We start from the raw sequence: 18,647 nt of genomic DNA, 5'->3' as shown, positions 1-18,647 counted from the left end.
AGAGCTTGTCTGCGCAGTTTCCTTAGGCTGTTGGGAAGAATCCCATTTATCCTAAGGGGAGGTGCCAGGGCATGTCTCGGACTTGAGCTGCTGCAGGAAGACAGGAGAAGAGGGTGCTTGCCTTTGGTTTCTTTTTGTTTTGCCATGGTTTGGAAGCAAGGAACTGAAATGCCTCCTCCTCCAGAGCTGCTCCCTCTCTGAGTGAGGGGCTCGGCTGCAGCAGCTGAGCTTGGCTGAAGAAAATGAAGGAAGGGCAGATACAGGCATGTACCAGATACCTGACAGGACTGAACGCATTAGGTGGAAACTGGACTGATTCCTCTGTCTCTTGCTGTCACCCAGTGCAGGGGTGTAGTTAGACTCATCAGTGCAGCTGGTACTGGAATGCCATGTGTCGGGATGAGTGGTAAAATGACAGTGCCGGGACTCTCAGCCTCGTGCTTGGGGTCACTCTTGCCTCTGCTCCTCTTAACACAATAACAGCAAGAAAAAGTCCTTACCATGGTTTGCCTCTTTGAGGACTGCTGGGGGAAAAAAAGTATAAGCCCTTCTTTCTTTCTGCTGCAGTTTGTGTGCTCTCTTTGTCTTGCATGTCTCCTGTGGACAGCTGCTCTAGTCTGGCTTCTGCTGCTTTCCTCAGCGTCCGTCGTGTCTGTTCTGTTGTCTCAGCTGCATGAAGATGGCTTTCCTCTCTAGCTGCTTTGTGCCTCCACTGCTCCTGGCCTGCTGACTGGGGCAGCGCATCCCAAGTTGCATGGATGAGAGGACCTGCGTGGCTCTGCCTCATTCCCTCGCATTGCCAACTGGCTGGGAATGCCTTGGGTGAAAGTTTGCTGCCCTCCTCCCGCCCCCTTCAGATGAGCCAAGGAGTGGATCTGCATCCCATGGGGTTGGGCTTCATGTGTTTGCTTGGCAAGAAAGTCGCCCTGAAAGCAGTGCATGAAGTGTCCTGGTCCCAGCAGTGCTTCTGAACACTCTGCCCGGGCAAGGTGGTTCTGGTTTGGAGCATTAACCGGGACACAGATTACACCCAGAGCCCACAGACGCACTGGGAGCTCGTTGTCCATGCTCTGTGCACACAAGAGGAATTGTCTGCCAGCTGATTTGTTGTTCTCTGAGCATAATTTGTTGAGTTTCTTGATGGTAATGACTATGATGTGGCAATGCCATCTGTCTTCCTCAGAGTGCCGCTGCTACCGCCTTAATGGTTTCTCCCTTTTCAAGCGTCTGCCGATTCCTCTCTCGTCAGGTTCACGGATGCTGGAGCAGAGTGTTGGGGAGTGGCTGGAGTCCATTGGCCTGCAGCAGTATGAGAGTAAGCTGCTTTTGAACGGCTTTGATGATGTCCGCTTCCTGGTAAGTTCCTGCTGGGACCCTACGGGCTCTGCCAGATGTGTTGGTCAAACCTGGACCTGTTATGGACACCCCGTGTCAGCTGCAGAGCAGATCTGGGTTCTGCAGTGCAGCAGAATGGTCTTGGGGGGTGTGGAAGGTCAGACAAAAGGAAGAACTAAGGATTGTGTTGGGTCTGGGTCATTCATCTTCACTTTTAATTTGGGTGATGTAGTTATTCCACTGTAATTTTGATATACGGGTTTATTTATTCTGCCTCTGAAATCTTTACCACCCAGTTTACTCCAGAAAGGGGAACTGAAGTTCCTGTTTCTGAATGGGAATTTCAAACACTGAAGTAGCATCTTGAAGAAATCACTGGGCAGTCTGTGTTGTGGACTGTGAAGCGGGTGGTGGACCTCTTGGTGGAGCTATGCTTACTGTAAGCATGCAGACAGGATGTCAATGAGCTGTACCCAATTGCACTGACACTGTTGGCTCTGAATCCTAACGGTGACAACACAGCAATGCTTAATGTTGAGGGGTTTTATTTGATAACCAGTGTTATTAAATAACCAGTTAGAAAGCTGGAGAATTCATGTGGAATGATGACCAGCAAAGGCAGAAAATATTGGTGCTCAGGAGGGTTCTTGCTGCATGGCTTAAAGAAATGGTGTTTGAGTGTGGACTCCAAGTTTTGCAACTAAAGGATTACTAGAAATGGATGTAAACCTTTGGAAAAGTCATTTGGGCTAATGTAATATCCTGCCTTGGCATTTGGTAGAGTGAACAGTGTGTAGGGGTGATATTCAGGATGGTGTGTGCTTGCCAGCTCTTCTGTGAGCTGGGTAACAGGATTTGGAACACTCGGCAGCTGTCTGACAGTGGTGATGCTGTGTGTGTGGGGCAGCTGGAGAAGGAACAAGTATCAGCAAGGGTAAGTACTGTTGGTCAGCAGTACTTGTGAATGGCTTGGGATCTCCAAGCATCCTAGAAGTTGAGTGGTGTGGCAGCATCCAGCCGTTCCTTCTGGCCTGTATGGCAAGCACCTTATCCCTTTGTCCTACCTTAGCCTGGTAGGGCCAACACTCCCCTAGAGAGCTGGATTTGACTGTGGTTTGTGCACCTTCAGTATAAGAAGTGGTGGTGACCAGCGATGGTCTTGGGCTGCACTCACTCCATCAGGTAGCAGATAAAACCACCTTTACTGGGATGGCCCTGCCTGTCGAGTGTGGTGATGGACCTCTGCCAGCACAGGAGTTTAATAGTGAAGGAAATTCACTCTCCAGGTCGGAGCTGGAGGCTGGAAGCAGGAATCTTTGTTGGCTGCTTCTTTGCAGTAAATAGCAACACTTCATTGCAGACTGATGTAGGATTTTGTTACTTTTAAGATGAAAGCAAAGGTCCCTTGTATACATCTCACTGTGGGATTCTATAGTGTACGTGGTAGGAGTTGCTTTTTAATAGTGTTCATGCCTGGCTGGTTCTCTTTCCTATCCAGCGCCAGAGCTGTTCCCAGTGTAGGAAATGAGCTTCTGCTGGTCTCAGGGAATGGGATGCTCTCCTTGTTCATCCCTCCCAAATTTAAAAGGTCAAGTAATGTAACAAAGATTTCCTGCAAACCCTGGCTGGTTTCCCTTTGGCTGCTTATCTGTTTCACTAGGAAGCTGACTCTGGCACCCATGGCAAGACTGGCTTTAAATCCTTTCCTTTAAGTCCTGGCAACTCCAAGCTAATCCAGGCAGCCCAGAATGGAAGTTTAATTATTAGGAACCTTTTCCTCTGTGGTGTTCCTTGCCTTCAGCTTCTGATGTTGTGGAAGTAAAACGTTGGGATGCAGTACAGATGAGGATCAAATGAGTAGTTTGGTTTTAGCAGTGATTTTGATGTTCTCAGATGAATTATTAAAGCTGTAAACACTGAAGCTGGCTGGGGCAGCGAGCGCTGAAAGACCTGGATGCTTCTGCTCCTGGCATTCCAGGCTGTCCATTCCTTTTGGTTTTACATAACAGTTTCTTTCCGAAGTGCCACTTCCAGTCGCTAAGGAAGAATCTGTCAAACCAAGTGTCATTGATTTCCTGGAGTTAAAATGGGTTTTGTGAAGCCTTAGTCTCTGTTAGGGCCTCATTATGTGAAGTATTTCAAGGTCCAAAGAATGCCTGGTGATAGTTTGCAAATTGCCAGATGCTCTGTGAGGCTAATTAATGCAACAATGCACTTGGAGTCTTTTGGTACAGAAGCACTCTTGTTTTCTGTGTCAGGTCTCACACTGCATAGAGGCCCATGGGCTTTTCAGGCTCCTGTGGCTTCCAGAGTCCCCAAGGTGTTCGTTTGTGAGCAAACAAGAAGCTTGTCCAGTGGGTAGACAAGAAGAGCATTGCAAGAGGAAACTGATGTGTAGTGATTGTGATAGTGTAGTTGCTCCCCAGCACTCACCCCATGGTCCAAGGGAGCAGCTTCCTCGGCTCATCCTCCCTTGCCACTGAGTGACCTTCAGTGCCAGCACTGCTGGCTCAGGGCAATCAGACTGTGACACTCAGCTTCTGCTTCTAATATGAGGCTTTAATTCAAAAAGCAGTCTGTTCAGCCAGCTGGGGATTAAAAAAGACTAAAGTGGAGATGGTGCTTCAAATTCCCTTCTCTGCTCCGCAGCCTACTGGAATTCTTTCATTAGAGGGGAAAGGCTTGTTTGTGCAATGAGTAAACAGGACCGAATTGAAGCTGGTAGCTGGGTATTCCTGGCATTGGCTGTGCTGCCCTTGACTTAGCAATAGTACAGCTTTGCAAGTAGAACTAAATCCTCAGCAGAATTGCTTGCCAAATGTTAACAGGACTAATGAAGCAAGAATACTCCACCACCCAGGAGGAGCCAGCACTGCTGCCTCCCACGTGGAGGGGGTTCTGGAGAGCCATAGCCTCTTCCTGCACCAAAGGAGGAAGGAAAAGGTCAGATCACACAAATGCAGGAGTGAGTGAGCAGTGCCATTCAGAAGGATGCTCTGCACATGTGAGCCTGACTGGAAATGAGCTCACAGGAATGTGGAGCAAGAGGGGTTCTGCTGCTCCTAGACTTGGTTCTGTCATGTCTCCTGTGATCACCAGTACATCTGCAGCAGATATTCCCTCTGGGAAGACCATGGGAAGCTGGTTTTGCACTGTGAGATGCACCCTCGTGCCCTGTAGCAAACATGGGAGTGATCCATGGGAGAGGCCAAGCTGAGCTCTGCTGTGCTGGGGGAAGAAGGGGCATTGTTGCTGTAATAAGAAGGAATTGCTGTAATTCATTGTGGAATTAAGAAATGGGGAAGGAAATACCATTACCTGCACCCTCACTACAGTATTTTTGTGATCCCACAGATCCCATAAACGTGTCTGAGATGCTTGCAAAAGCTTTTCCCTGGGAGGGCTGAATGGTCCCTGCTACCCCAGACAACTGCTCAGGCTGGCATCTGAGAAGGGCAAACCTCACATGCTCTGGCAGTTGTGCCATTATCCTGTTGCTGAACTGTTTATTCAGTCCAGAGATACTTTGATTCACAAATGAGCAGGTAAAAGAGAGCTTCAGCCTCTTTTAATGGTGCCTTTTAATTTTCTTGTTGAAGCCCATGGAGTGTGTGGAAAGCATCTAATGCTGATTCAATGAGACAGCATCAGAAAGGGAAATCTGTTCTCCTCATGTAGTGCCGTGGGCTCCTCTGCATTGCTTTTTTCTGTTGTTTATAATAACTGGGCAGAAGTGGTAGAAAAACGATGGCATTGGAATAACAGGGTGTGCACAAATCATTTAGAGTCTTGGCTTTTGTCTGATCAAATGTAATTCAGAACTGTGTTAGGGTAACCTGCAGTGTTCTGTTATGAAAGAGCCGTTTTCCTCTCTTCTGTGTGTGTGGTCAAGCAAATGGGTGATGAAGACATGGAGCTGAGGTTCAGACTGAAACAGGGCAAGTTCAGGTTGGATCTAAGGCAGAAGCTGTTCCCTGTGAGGGTGCTGAGGCGCTGGCACAGGGTGCCCAGAGAAGCTGTGGCTGCCCCATCCCTGGCAGTGCTCAAGGCCAGGTTGGACACAGGGGCTTGGAGCAGCTGCTCCAGTGGAAGGGGTCCCTGCCCATGGCAGGGGTTGGAGCTGGAGGAGCTTTAAGGTCTCTTCAACCCAAACCAGTCTGGGATTCTATGAAATGAAGAGAAAACCTGGTGTGATTACAGCTGTTGGAGAATACTTTAGTACAGACCCAGGTGAGCCCCTGTGTGGGTTGTGCCCTGGATGGACCCCACATAAGGGTGGAATTGGCCCCTTGTGTGAGGGCTTCTGCTTAGCTTCTGAGTGGGAAGTGATTTGTACAATGAAGTGAATTGTTTTGATAGTTCTCCAGTGGGTTTCAGATGCTGCTTGGGTGGTTCCTGAGGACTGTGCTTTGTCCACTGTGGTTATGGGGATTGGGCTTTCCCTGATAGGGAGCAGGGAGAGCAGAGACATGCAATGATCCAGGGTCTGGGGGAGCATTCTTACTGCTGTGCTGGGGGAAGGCAGCAGAGCTGCCCTGGAGCTCCCCAGATGATGGAAAGGGACTGCACGGGGAGCAGCCAGTTTGGAGTGGATTTGGAGGAGCAAAGTGGGTGGACCAGGTCTGGATACTCCCATTTGATTCCTTGGTAGCTGTGGGCCCAATAAACACTCAAAAAGCCATTAAAGTAGCTGTTAATTTCTTCCTCTCCCTAAAATTGCATGAACTTGACAAGCATGACCGATACCCTCCACTGCCATTGTCTCCCTGCCAGGCTGCATGGGGGAGAAAATGAACCAGAAATGAAGAGGGTGTATGCTAATCTGGGATTTATTGTGGGGTTTTGTCTATGAACCTTTTCCACAACCAGTGGGGCTTCGTTGTCATGCCCTTAGCTAAACAAATCCTGCTTTCCCCTTGTTCCCACTGAACTATGGATGGCATTAAAGAACAAGGCAAAACCCCATGGATCATGAGGCCAATTGCAAATATGTATTTGTGTGACCCCTGGGGTGTGCAGGACCCAGCACTGGGGTCATGAGCCTGCTCTGAGATAAACAAGCCACTGGTGCAGGTTTGTTGGAGGGGGTGAGCAGCCAGGGATGGTTCATGGGGCTGTGGGTACTCAGCACTGTGTGATCAAGGCTCTGAGCTGGAAGGTTTTAGCTCTTGGTGGTCTCTTAAAGCTCTGAGCTATCAGTGGGGGTCTCAAGTGAAAAGCCTGCGAGTCTGAATCACGCAGATGGACAGAGCACAAACTTGTTCCTAGGTTAAGCTTACAAGTTAGTCCATTAACTAAGGCATTAGCTCATCTTGTCCTGTGGAGCAGAACGTATTAGCAGGGCTTTACTTCAAGCACAGCTCCATCCAACCCCTTGTGCAGTCAGCAGACTGAGGCTGGTGGTGCCTCCCTGTACCCTGCTCAGATGGGTTTGGACATAGAGAGGGGCTGGATGAGGCCAAATGTGCAACCTCCCAACCCTCTTTGTCATTAACCACTGATAGATGTGGGGCAGGGCACTCACTGCTGGCTGCGGCACCTTGTTCTGCTCCCGGAATACCTGTGCTGTAGCTCATCTGACTTCCTGCCTTCCCTTACCCTTGGGATGCTGCCTGGGGCTGCAGGGCTGTGAAGTGCAGGGGGTTTGACAAGTCTGGCAGCAGGAGCAGGCAGAGCCATGCAGGACTCACCACATCCCCTTGCTGGGCACACCATTGATGGCAACCCCTGAGCTGCCTGCTTGCACTGAGGTCCTGGAGGCTGCAGCTGGCTGCTCCCAACATGACCAGCATGGGGCTTCTTGATCCTTCTTTATTCTGCTTGAAAACGGGATATTGAAGTGGTGCTGAGGGTAAGGAAGGTGCAGTCTGTTTGCAGACTGTGGGTTGTCTCTGTAGGCTGGGTCTGTGGTAAGCCGGATGCGTCTCCCATCTCCCACATCCAGGCATTTGGTTGCCAAAAGTAAAGCAATAGCAGTGGCAGCAAAATCCTTGACAAGATGCAAATTGTCTTGAATGTACTGAAGGGGAAAAGAGCTTTGTATGCATTAATGTAAGAAAAGCTGGATGCTTTGGCTCATGCAGCTGAAGGCGTTCTGCTATAGATGTTTTCAGGAGCCTTTGTAGTCTGCAAAAGCTGTGTTTGGGTTTTGCATCTGTTGTTTTTAATAGCAAACACATTCTGGTCCCTGAGATCCCTGCAGTCCATTGCCTGTCTTTAATACAGGGCTTAGTAACAGAGGCAGCACTTGCGTTAGCCTGAGCTTAGTGCAGCAGTCGGGGTTCATTCAGCTGCATTGCTGGCTGGACAAGACCACACGTCCTATATGACACTTTCTTTGCCTGGAGCCCTTCCTTGGCTGGAAGGAGAGGGTGGCCTGGAGCCAGGCTCTGTGTGAGGACCAGCATCTGAAAATGGGCTAGTTAAGTGCCTGCAGAGCGTCCTGCTGGTGGAGGGATGCTGGCAGGTTGCAGCAGCTCTGCTTTTGGCACACTTGCCTTTGAGGTCACCTAACTAGCAGGAGGGGACACTGCCTTCCCACAGTGTACCCTCTGACTGTGCTGTTTGTGCCTTTAATGAGAAACCTGGAGCCTTCCAGGCTGTTTAATTACAGAGCAAGATGTGAAGTGTGACTAAAGTGACCCTGTCTCTAAAAGCCTGTGTTCCTGCAGGCGTGTCGGCTGCACCAGCATCCTCTGGGGCAGCCCAGCCATGGACACTGGTCACTGGCAGAGCACTGCCCTGCATCAGGGCAATGCAGAGGGCACAGATGGGGTTCAGAGGTGCCCCTCATGATCGTGTGTGTTTGGGCCTTTCCACAGAGAGCTCTGCTCAGCTCCGAGGAAGGATGGGAAATAAAGCCCCTCCAGGCTCTCTGGCAGCCAGTCCCTGCTGGTCTGGAGAGCAGGAGAGGGGGATTCACCTTCCCCAGTTTCAGATGCCTGCAGCATCTGTGGCCGACCCCTGCCAGGGCCAAAGGGACCAGGTTTGGTGAAGCTTTGCAGCCAAGTCAAGGCCACCTCCGTCTGAGCAGCACTTTGTAACCAGAGGCTGTTTCACGTGGGTGGTGGTTGCCTCCTTCCCTTCTCCTCCATGAGCTGCTGGATGTGTTTGTGGTTCTCCCGTCCGTGGCACAGCGGAGAAATGGCTCCTGCCTGGATCAGGGGCAGACCCTTCAGGAGCCCAGTGTCCAGTGCGAGCAGTGATGCAGAGGTCAGGAAGGATGGGGCTGAAAGCAGGTGATATCCCAGGACCCTTATGGTTGGAAGGGCCCTCTGGAGATCATCCAGTGCACCCCCTGCCAAGGCAGAGCACCCAGAGCAGGGCACACAGGAACGTGTCCATGGTGGGTTTGAACGTCTCCACAGCCCCCTGCAGCCTGTCCAGTGCTCTGCACCCTCACTGGGGGAAGCTCTTCCTCCTGTTGAGGTCAGACCTCTTGTGCTTTAGTTCCTGGGCAGGAGAGGCAGGGAAGGACCCAGCTGGGTCACCATGGCTGAGAACCCCCCTTGCTGGTTGAGCAGAGGTGGTTGTGCAGGAGCAGGGAGCAGGGCATTGTCTAAACCTGAGGCCATCACTGTGCCAGAGGCTCGGCAATGACCCAGGCAGAGCATCCTGCCCCTTGGCTTTTGTCTGTGAAATACAAACAGGTCTGATTTAAAGAGCTCGTCTGTTGGGTTGGGAAAGGTTAAAAGATCTCCAGTGTGTTTGTGTTTATGTGGTTTAGTGGCAGATTATTTTCTTTCTCATAGGAGATAAACCTGGATGGGTTTAAAGGACGTTTCTCTAAGCGGAGGCTCATGCTCTGTAGGCTGTAATGATTTGTTCAGAACTATGCTCTGTCTATCCTTGTTAAGTACCCTGAGAACACGACTGGCACTGAGGGAATTTAATGTGACACATAAAAGTAAGGAGTGTTGAAGAAAGCTGAAGGCTTTACAGTGTTTAACTAGCTTGGATCCTCGCTCCATAGCAAGCCATTTTCCTTGAATCTGAGTTGCCAAAAGTGGGAGAACACCTCTTGCCTTGGGCCTGGCACCGTGTCAGCCTAAACCAGGCTTCCTGGAGAGTGCCAGCTTGGAACGTGGCTGTGCTAAAGTGGATTAGCACCAGGAAGGCTCAACACTGGCAAATGAGTGTGATTAAAATTAAATAGGATCAGCAAGCTTGTTTCATTTTTATACAGGACAATTACACATCACCACTGTCACAGCTCGTCTGGCTGCTGCCCATCCCTGCTGTATGGGCTGGGGTGTGATGCTGTGCCCTTGCTCCCATCCTCCTCAGGCTCCTGTGCCTGCTGCCACCATCTCCTAACAGAGGCATTAAGCACCAGAGCACCCAGATGGGGCAGGCTGGGCTGAGGTGTTGGGAACGGCAGGTTCCAGGTACCATGAACCTGCTGCAGGGACTTCAGTAGCAATGCTCTGCTCACCAGGCTTACAGGAGCAATCGCATCACTTGCTCTAGCCCCCTCCTGACCATTTAAAAAGCCCTTTAAAAGCTCTCTCCCTTTAGGAGATGAATTCCTTGCACATATTCTGCCTCCCAAGGACGTTCATGCAGAAACACTTGTGCAAGGTAAGGTGCGTGCAGGGAGTTAAGCTGCCTTTAATCCTTTCCCTGAGCTGAGCACACAATCCCCTGCTGTTACAGGAATCTACATTTAAATGTCGCTCTTTAGCTTAAAATCGGTGAGCAAGAAAGGGGAGGGATGTTGTAATTTGTTGTGGTGGGATGCTGCTGCCAACAAGCTGGAGCTGTCACTGCTGCTGACAGCAGCAGCCTCCTTACATTGCATTGCTCTCAATGCAGTGGAGCCTGGTGCTGCTTTTGCCCCAGACGGGCACCCTCGGAGCCTAAACCAACACAATGCCCTCTAAAATTAGGTTTAAATTGATTTGTAGTGTACCAATTGCATAGAACAACTTGTGGGACATGGTTACATCCTTGCAGAGGGCTCTGTGGGCAGCATTGCCCCCAGGCTGAGACCCAGGGGTTCACATGCAGGATGTGGGGTGCATGACAGGCAGTGTGGCCCCATGCAGGGGGTTGCACCAGGTGATCTCCAGAGGTCCCTTCCAACCTGAATGGTTCCAGGGTTCCGTGAGCCAGCAGCACTTGGCTGCAGGCCTGGCTCTGTGAAATGCACCCATGACTGTCCTCAAGGCATCCCCAAAGCACTGCCCTGGCTGCTTGTCCGGGGGCACCTGCGAGGGAAGGGGCAGAGGGAAGGGCTGCTCCTCCTCCTCTGCCTCTCTCTGGTGGGTCCCACTGCTTTCAGGTTTGGCTGTGGTATTTAAAGCAGGTAGTGTATGGCAGTGGGGTTGGAACTGGGGGATCATAAGGTCCTTTCCAACCCTAACTATTCTATGATTCTGTGATTCTATTCTATGTAGTATGTGGTATTGAAAGCAGGTAGTGTGTGGTATGTAGTGTGTGTGTGTTTGAAGCAGGTAGTGTGTGGTATGTAGTGTGTGTGTGTTTAAAGCAGGTAGTGTGTGGTATGTAGTGTGTGTGTTTAAAGCAGGTAGTGTGTGGTATGTAGTGTGTGTGTGTTTAAAGCAGGTAGTGTGTGGTATGTAGTGTGTGTGTTTAAAGCAGGTAGTGTGTGGTATGTAGTGTGTGTGTTTAAAGCAGGTAGTGTGTGGTATGTAGTGTGTGTGTTTAAAGCAGGTAGTACATCGGTGAAATACTACAGAAGATACCAAAAGGGTGGAATGTGGAACATTTGCTGCCCTTTCCAGAGGTCTCTTGGCAGTGCTCCCCCTCCTCTCGCTCCTGAAGCCATGGCCGGTCTGCTCCGCATCCCCTGCAGCAGCAGATTGCCCCATGGCCACTTTTAATTAGGTTTCTCTTACAAAAGCAGGATGTGGAGCAGCGAGGCTGTGTCAGCTCAGCCCTGCAGCTGGGGCTCTCCTGAGAGCAGAGGGAGGCAGGGCTGGGGAGAGGGCTCTGGGCTCGAGCTGCAGCCTCTCAAACAGCTCTTGCAGCCATGGGGAGATGTGCCCGAGCTTCCCACTGAGCTGTCCCCAGGTACGAGGGGCTGGGAAGCAGGATGTGATGGAAGGTCTGAAGGGGGGTAAATCAGTGTGCTCTGCATGCATCTGCTGCTGCTCTGCGGGAGAAAAGGGGGCAGAAAATGGGCTTAAACAGAGCAGTGTGTGGGGACTCACTGCCAGAGTGGGGTGAGCTGCTCGCCTGCCCAGGCAATGGGGGATGAATCCGACCTTTGCCAGGCTGCCGGATCTCATGGCTCTGGGGCCATACTGGGAGGTGAGGTCAGGAGGCTGCTGTGACGCACGATCTCTGCTCCCACACCTGATGTGGCTCCTGGTGCCCTTCACTCCCCTGTCACTCCTCCCTGTCCTTGTAGGGCTGCAATGTCATGGAAGACCAGGACCTTCGGGACATTGGGATCGCTGACCCACAGCACCGCCGGAAGCTGCTCCAGGCTGCTCGCTCCCTCCCCAAGGTCAGTGCTGACACCGTCCCCTGAAGCAGGGAGGGGGCAGAGGACACAGAAGTCAGTCCCTATCACTCCAGGGATCACAGGGGTTGTGGGAAGGGGTTTGGGAATAACAATGAGGAGGAAGAGTATATTCATCTGCCAGGGTATGTGGATGGCTGCTGGGAGAGGGTGGCTGTCCCTTCTGCCAGTCTTGATCCCAAGTGCATTCCCTATTCATAGGGTGACTATTTTACTTCAAAGCTTCTAGTGGTGATGAAGATGGCCTTTAAACTGGTTTTAACTGGTGCTCTATGCCTTGGAATCCCTGGGGCTTTTAACCCCTATCTTGTGCTTTTACAGTTGAAACCCCTGGGCTGTGATGGGAACAGTCAGCCTTCGGTTCCTGCATGGCTCGACTCGTTGGGGCTGCAGGATTACATCCAGTCCTTCCTCTCGAGTGGCTACAGCTCTATTGACACTGTGAAAAACCTCTGGGAGCTTGAAATAGTAAATGTGAGTGTTCCCCTTCTGCCATGCAGCAAACTCCTGCCCATGTTCTCTCTGGGGCTCTGACTTGCAGCGAGTCACAGAACCCCAGAATCATTGAGGTTGGAAGGGACCTCTGGAGATCATCTGGTCCAGCCCCCTGCTCTTCCTCAGACTGACCAGGCCCAGCTCCCACAGTCTCTCATAGAAGAGATGCTCCAAACCTCTGATCATCCTGGTGCCCTCCACTGAGCCCTCTCCAGTAGCTCCTTGTCTGTCTTGTACTGAGGAGCCCAGAACTGGACACAGTGCTCCAGATGTGGCCTCACCAGGGTCAAGCAGAGGATCCCCTTCCTCAACCTGCTGCCCCTCTCCTGATGCACCACAGGATACTCTTGTCCATCCTGGCTCAAGGGTACACTGCAGCTCAATTCTTACTTGTCATCCACCAACACACCCAGGTCCTTCTCAGCTGAGCTGCTCTTTAGTAGGTCAGCCCCAGCCTGTGCTGGTACTTGGAGTCCTTCCTCCCCAGGCACAGCTACACTGGCCCTGGTTGAACCTCATTCGGTTTCTCTCCAGCCTATTGAGGTCCCTGTGAATGGGAGCACAGCCTTCAGATGTGTTAGCTCCAGGAGGAGTGCCCGGGGCAGGAAACCCTCTGGTGACCATGGGCTATCCCTGCAGGTGCTGAAGGTGAACCTGCTGGGCCATCGCAAGCGGATCATCGCCTCCCTGGCAGACCGACCGTACGAGGAGCCACCAGCAAAGCCACCGCGCTTCTCGCAGCTGAGAGTGAGTCAGTGTTGGTGTCCCTGCAGAACGTGCTCAGCACTGCCTGGGTGCTCCCCTCAGCCCTTCACTTCCATCCCTTTCTCTCACAGAGCTGAACCTGAGGCTGTCAGGAATAATTGTTCCTCTCTCATCAGCAGCTCTCAGCCCTGGGGACTCAGTGATGTGTTGAGGATGTTTACTGAGAGCTCAGGTCCTGGCTGGGTATCAGGCTCAGAGCTCAGCCATGTTCAGCTTTCCTCTGCTGCTTTCATGCACAGGAAATTCTGCTTAGCAAAATCAATAGAAAAGGGGGGAAAACCCCACTACAATGTCAATATTGAAGTTAAAACTCCTTTGAAGGTCAGGACTGTGAGTAATAAGCATAGGGAGTGATCTTTGAAAACTGCATTGCTTTGGAAAAGAAGGAAAGGATAAAATCTAAAGAGCTTGTTTCTTGTCAGGCCCTTGGTTATGGGGTTGGCTGCCTCATTCACTGTTCTTCCTGAAAACTGGCATTTGAGAGAAGAGTTTGGCAAACCCCCATTGAGTTTGCAGTTCACCTGCAGCCTCAGGAGCAGGGCAGTGTGCCACAGAGTGGGAGCACAGCATCCTGCTTCCTCCCAGTGCTTGCAAATTAGCTTCCTGGAGCAGGAATTGGAGGTTCCCCATCCCAAACATCTGGTCCTTGCCCTGCTGCTCAGCTCTTCCCTCTTGCTTTGGATTCCCAGAGCTGTTCAATGAGCTGAAGTGAGCTGAGCTGCTGTGCCCTGCTTGTTTACATGGGATTTCATAGGAGCTGAGGTTCTGGTGTAAAAAAGAGGGGTTTTACCCTGATACTGCACTGGGAACAGGTGCTCAGGAGCCATGTACAAGCCCTGCACCTTCACCCCACTGCCCTGTTCCAACTACAGAACCCCTGCTGGGCAGCAGCCAGCTGAGGACCCATTCGTGCAGGCACAGGGGGGTTATCTGGGGGGGAGAGGAGTCCTTTGGTGCAGCCTCCACTGATTGTTATGCTCTACAAGGAGGCTGTAGGAGAGAATGGGCCATTTACAGCATTTCCTGGTGCTCCAGCTGGTGGGATCCGGAGCCTGGCTCTGGCATGGGGAGCGGAAGGACGTCAATGGCAAATTAAGCCAGTCTGTTGAATAGGATTAATGTGTGTTGCAGCTGTGAGCTTCCACTTTGTCTGCTGGGCTGGTTGGCACGTCCAGGCGGTGGCTCTTGCCTGCAGTAAGAGCCAGGCTGTCGGGCATCTGGGTCCGGCTCTTGCAGGGCTCCCAGGGCTCCTGCGGCGGCTCAGCAGCAGCTTCAAGTGCCTTGCTTAGTGCTTTAGTGAAGCTGGTTCCTCTAGGAGCACCCTGTTCAAGGCTCTCTTCTGGGATGTGCTCAGCAGAAGGCCTGCACAGCCATCCTGGAGCAAATCCAGGGGGATCGTGTGGCAGATGAATGGTGGGATGGGAGGACAGGGAGGGGGGAACCTGCAGAGCAAGAGCTGACCCCTTAGCTCTGCTCACTGCACCCTGGCACTGCTGAGGGGATGAGTGTCTCGGCTGTGCATGGGCTGATGGGTTCGTGGTGTCTGTTTCAGTGCCAGGACCTCATGTCCCAGACGTCGTCCCCCCTGAGCCAGAACGACTCCTGCACGGGCAGATCTGCAGAGCTGCTGCTGCCCTGCGGGGACACCGGCAAGAAGCAGCAGGACCGAGGCCTCGAGGCTGCTCCCTACTCCAGAGCTGAGCGCTACAAAGCCCAGGTCAGGGGATGCTTCTGTGTCCTGGGGGCTCTGTGCAGCTCAGTGCAGGATTCCCACCTCTCTGGAGCCAGTGAGGAGTCAGGATGATGCACAGGGGTCAGGCACAGTCAGTCCATCAGGCATCAGAGCCAGCACTGTCACTGTCATCCTGCCTCCTCCCAGCCCCTTGGGGTTGGGACTTGGCCATGATCTGTTTGAACCTCAGTTGCATCCAGCCCAAGAACGCTCCCAGGATCTGTGTTTCAACCCAGGCTGGACCTGTTGTGGCTTCACATCATGTTTCTTGCCCTGCAGGAGGACCGTCGGGAGTCAAAGCTGACCCTGCGCCCCCCCAGTCTGGCTGCCCCCTATGCCCCAGTCCAGAACTGGCAGCACCAGCCAGAGAAGCTCATCTTTGAGTCCTGCGGGTACGAGGCCAATGTAAGTGTCTTTTGACTCGTGGGGTGTTGAGGATGAGGAGGCTCCAGGGTCAGGTTGTGCTTCTTCCCCTCCTGAGTGCCCTGTTCCTCCCCATCCATCATCTTGTGAGACCCCACCTGCAGCACTGTGTGTAGTTCTGGTGTCCTCAACATAAGAAGGACATGGAGCTGTTGGAGCAAGGCCAGAGGATGCTCAGGGGCTGGAGCACCTCCTGTATGGAAGAAGGCTGAGAACACTGGGGCTGTTCAGCCTGGAGAATAGAAGCTGCTTGGAGACCTCAGAGCAGCTTCCAGTGTCTGAAGGGGCTACAAGGATGCTGGAGAGGGACTCTTCATCAGGGACTGCAGTGACAGGACAAGGGGTGATGGGTTCAGACTGAAACAGGGCAAGTTCAGGTTGGATCTAAGGCAGAAGCTGTTCCCTGTGAGGGTGCTGAGGCGCTGGCACAGGGTGCCCAGAGAAGCTGTGGCTGCCCCATCCCTGGCAGTGCTCAAGGCCAGGTTGGATACAGGGGCTTGGAGCAGCTGCTCCAGTGGAAGGGGTCCCTGCCCATGGCAGGGGTTGGAGCTCAGGAGCTTCAACCCAAACCAGGCTGGGATTCTATAATCCATGGCGGCTCATGGGGCCATGACATTCCCTTGGCTGTTGCAGGGTTTCCTGCCTGAAGCCTTTAACATCTCTCCCTCTTCCAAACAGTACTTGGGCTCCATGTTGATCAAAGACCTCCGGGGGACAGAGTCTACGCAGGACGCCTGTGCCAAGATGAGGGTATGGAAGCCATGGGTCCAGGGGGGCTTCACTCACAGCCTGTGGTGAGTGATGTGGAGATCTCAGGGAGCTGGGGAGGTCTCAGTGAAGCTGTGGATCCCCAAACCCTGCCCATGGGCAGAGCAGGGGCCCAGGGCATCTATAACAGGTATTGGTGATGCTGAACTCCCCCATTACTTCCCCATAGCTGGAAGGTCTGTGCAGTGGGAGAACTGGTGTTTTCCCTGGGGGAAGGGGTGCTGGGTGCGTTTCAGGCTTTCCTCCTCCTGGTCCAGGACCCCCAAAGCCTGCCCTTGTGGGGCCTGGGGTTTGTGGGATGGACTGGGGCCCTGGTGAAGGAGGAAGCATTTATTCCCAACTGGTCACTTGAATGTTCTTGTTTCTCAAGAAATCCACAGAGCATATGAAGAAGATCCCCACCATTATACTGTCCATCACGTACAAAGGGGTGAAATTCATCGATGCCTCAAACAAGGTGAGCTGCAGGTGCCTTGAAGCTGGTGTCTGGGTCACATTTCCTGGCTCAAGGAGCTACCTGGGCTATGGGAGAGCACCAGGGTGGTGGTGTTACCTGAAAGCCAAAGGCTGGGCAGACTGGCTGTTTGTGCACCGTGTTTCCTGCCATGTTCACCATTGATTCCTGCCATGGGAGGGAGCTAGAACTGGTCTGGCTGGGAGACTCCCCCTCTGCCAGTACCTGCTTTGCTTCCTGCCCACACGTGCCACAGCCACCGGGTGGTTTGCTGGGTATATTTGCCATCCCCAGAAGGCTGAGAAGTGCTTGTGGTTGACCCTGACAGAATGTCATTGCTGAGCACGAGATCCGGAACATCTCCTGCGCTGCTCAGGACCCTGAGGATCTCTGCACCTTCGCCTACATCACCAAGGACCTGCAGACCAGCCACCACTACTGCCACGTCTTCAGCACCGTGGATGTGGTGAGTGGGTTACTGCATCTCCCAGCGGGCTGCACTCCTTTGCAGCCCCCTTGTTTCAGCACTCAGCTTTGTTGGCAAGTCATAGACCAGGATCTGGGGTTATTTCACCCAAAATAAGCCTTTCGAAGTCCTGTCTCAAAATGCTTTTACTCTGGAGCTCTATCAACACAGAATATTTATGTGGCTTCATTACTGCAGTCTCCAGTATAAAGAGAGTTTTCCCCTCCTGGGGAATACACAAAGCCCTAATACACTCTCAGCTATGCTGAGTGTAACAGGCTGATTTAACAGCCTTTTCATTCACTGAATGAGGGGAAGCAGAACTTGCTTTTATTGTCGGGCAGAATCAGCTGTACCAGATGATGTGGCTTTTTTCTCTTCAGTGCAAACTGCTGCTAAACTGCTCTGTGTTTGTGTGTTCTCTCCAAAGAACCTGACGTATGAGATCATCCTCACGTTGGGGCAGGCGTTCGAGGTGGCCTATCAGCTGGCCCTCCAAGCCCAGAGAGCAAAGCCCCTGGGTGCTGGGGCAGGAGAAGCCATTGAAACAAAATCTTCCAAACCGGTGCCTAAACCACGAGCGGGCATGAGGAAATCTGCAGTGAGTGCCCACGGGATCTGGGGTTTCCCTTGGGCTTAAACACATGCTTAAAGCCTCCCCTTGGTGGTGGGGGGAGCCCAGGCACAGACAGGGTGCAGATAGGACACCCATAGCTGTAGGCACCACTGATATTGCAGTGTCTGTGGCTGTGGTAGCAGACCTGCTGCAGTGTTAGGGCTTTCCCTATAGGATGAGGGCAAGCCAAGGTGGGAATAGCCTGGGTGGGATGGGGTCTAAGTACCCTGCTGGGTCCAGCACAGCTTCCGCTGTGCAAACCCAGCAGGGCCACAGGACATAGTAACCTGCAGTCTGCAGTGTGGGAGTGCTCCCGTAGCCAAACCCATCCAAGACTGGAGCTGCTGAGGAGCAGGGACTGCTGCATAAGCCTTTGCCTTCCTTTAATGTCTCCTTTTGTCTGTGTTGTGCTTGCTCCCCCCGCTCAGGTGCCGCTCCCTCCCGACACCCGTTGTTGTTACTGTCACACGTGTACAACTCACCGCCCCTCCTACCTGCCGCTGCAGTCTGTTAGTCCTGGATCCAAGGTCTTTACCTTCCTTCCTGCCACCTTCCATTGTGATCCGACCTGGGCCACCCCAGCTGCCACCAGCCTGCCTGCTTCCCATGCCTCTTGCTGTGCTCCCGTGTCCTGCCCCACTGCTGTCTTCCCTCCCTGCTCGTTCCAGGGCCATGCCATGGGCTCAGATGAACCCCAGGGATGAAGCACTCATCTCCTCGCCTGCTGATGCAGAGTGGCAGCTCTCAACTAACTGCATTGCTCTTTCTGGTGTTGTTAACCTTCCTGTAGGATCCTGATTTAGGAGGACAAGATGAAAGAGCCATGCTTGGTCAGGAGAGTAAATCACTTGGGAGTTCACCTGCCAGAGCTGTGTCCCCTCTCCCTCTGCCTCTTTTATTTTGCTTCTTATAGTGCCATCTTTATAGTACTCTGTATTTCTCATGCTTGTTTGTAAAAGGAAGTGAAGCTGTCACTAATGGTCACAGGGGTTTGCAGGCCTAACGCAGGAGGTCCGCTCAAGGTGCTGGGTTGAGACTGATGTGGCTAGACACATTTTAGCTCACATTAAGGACTCAGTGTGTGTGGGGAGCTGCTTCCCTGCA

The 18,647-nt window shown here is 52.4% G+C and overlaps 1 protein-coding gene across 4 annotated transcripts in view; it reads left to right on the top strand.

Moving 5' to 3' along the window:
- Nucleotides 1-18,647, top strand: part of ANKS1A (ankyrin repeat and sterile alpha motif domain containing 1A) — a 93,518-nt gene that overhangs the window by 69,128 nt on the left and 5,743 nt on the right. For 3 of the 4 annotated variants that reach the window (XM_034069696.1, XM_031042892.2, XM_034069694.1), the window contains 10 exons: nt 1,250-1,356; nt 11,711-11,809; nt 12,146-12,298; nt 12,959-13,066; nt 14,637-14,801; nt 15,096-15,221; nt 15,918-15,989; nt 16,378-16,464; nt 16,790-16,927; nt 17,358-17,528. In XM_034069696.1, the coding sequence (XP_033925587.1) occupies nt 1,250-1,356; nt 11,711-11,809; nt 12,146-12,298; nt 12,959-13,066; nt 14,637-14,801; nt 15,096-15,221; nt 15,918-15,989; nt 16,378-16,464; nt 16,790-16,927; nt 17,358-17,528 (1,226 nt within the window). Of the gene's footprint in view, nt 1-1,249; nt 1,357-11,710; nt 11,810-12,145; nt 12,299-12,958; nt 13,067-14,636; nt 14,802-15,095; nt 15,222-15,917; nt 15,990-16,377; nt 16,465-16,789; nt 16,928-17,357; nt 17,529-17,971; nt 18,071-18,647 lie in introns of all 4 variants that reach the window. The other variant, XM_034069695.1, reaches the window with a different exon arrangement.

Source organism: Melopsittacus undulatus, chromosome 16 (genome assembly GCF_012275295.1).
Source record: "Melopsittacus undulatus isolate bMelUnd1 chromosome 16, bMelUnd1.mat.Z, whole genome shotgun sequence".
NCBI lineage: Eukaryota > Metazoa > Chordata > Aves > Psittaciformes > Psittaculidae > Melopsittacus > Melopsittacus undulatus.
The sequence above is the reverse complement of the archived record's forward strand: the minus strand, read 5'-3'. Positions and strand labels throughout refer to the sequence as shown.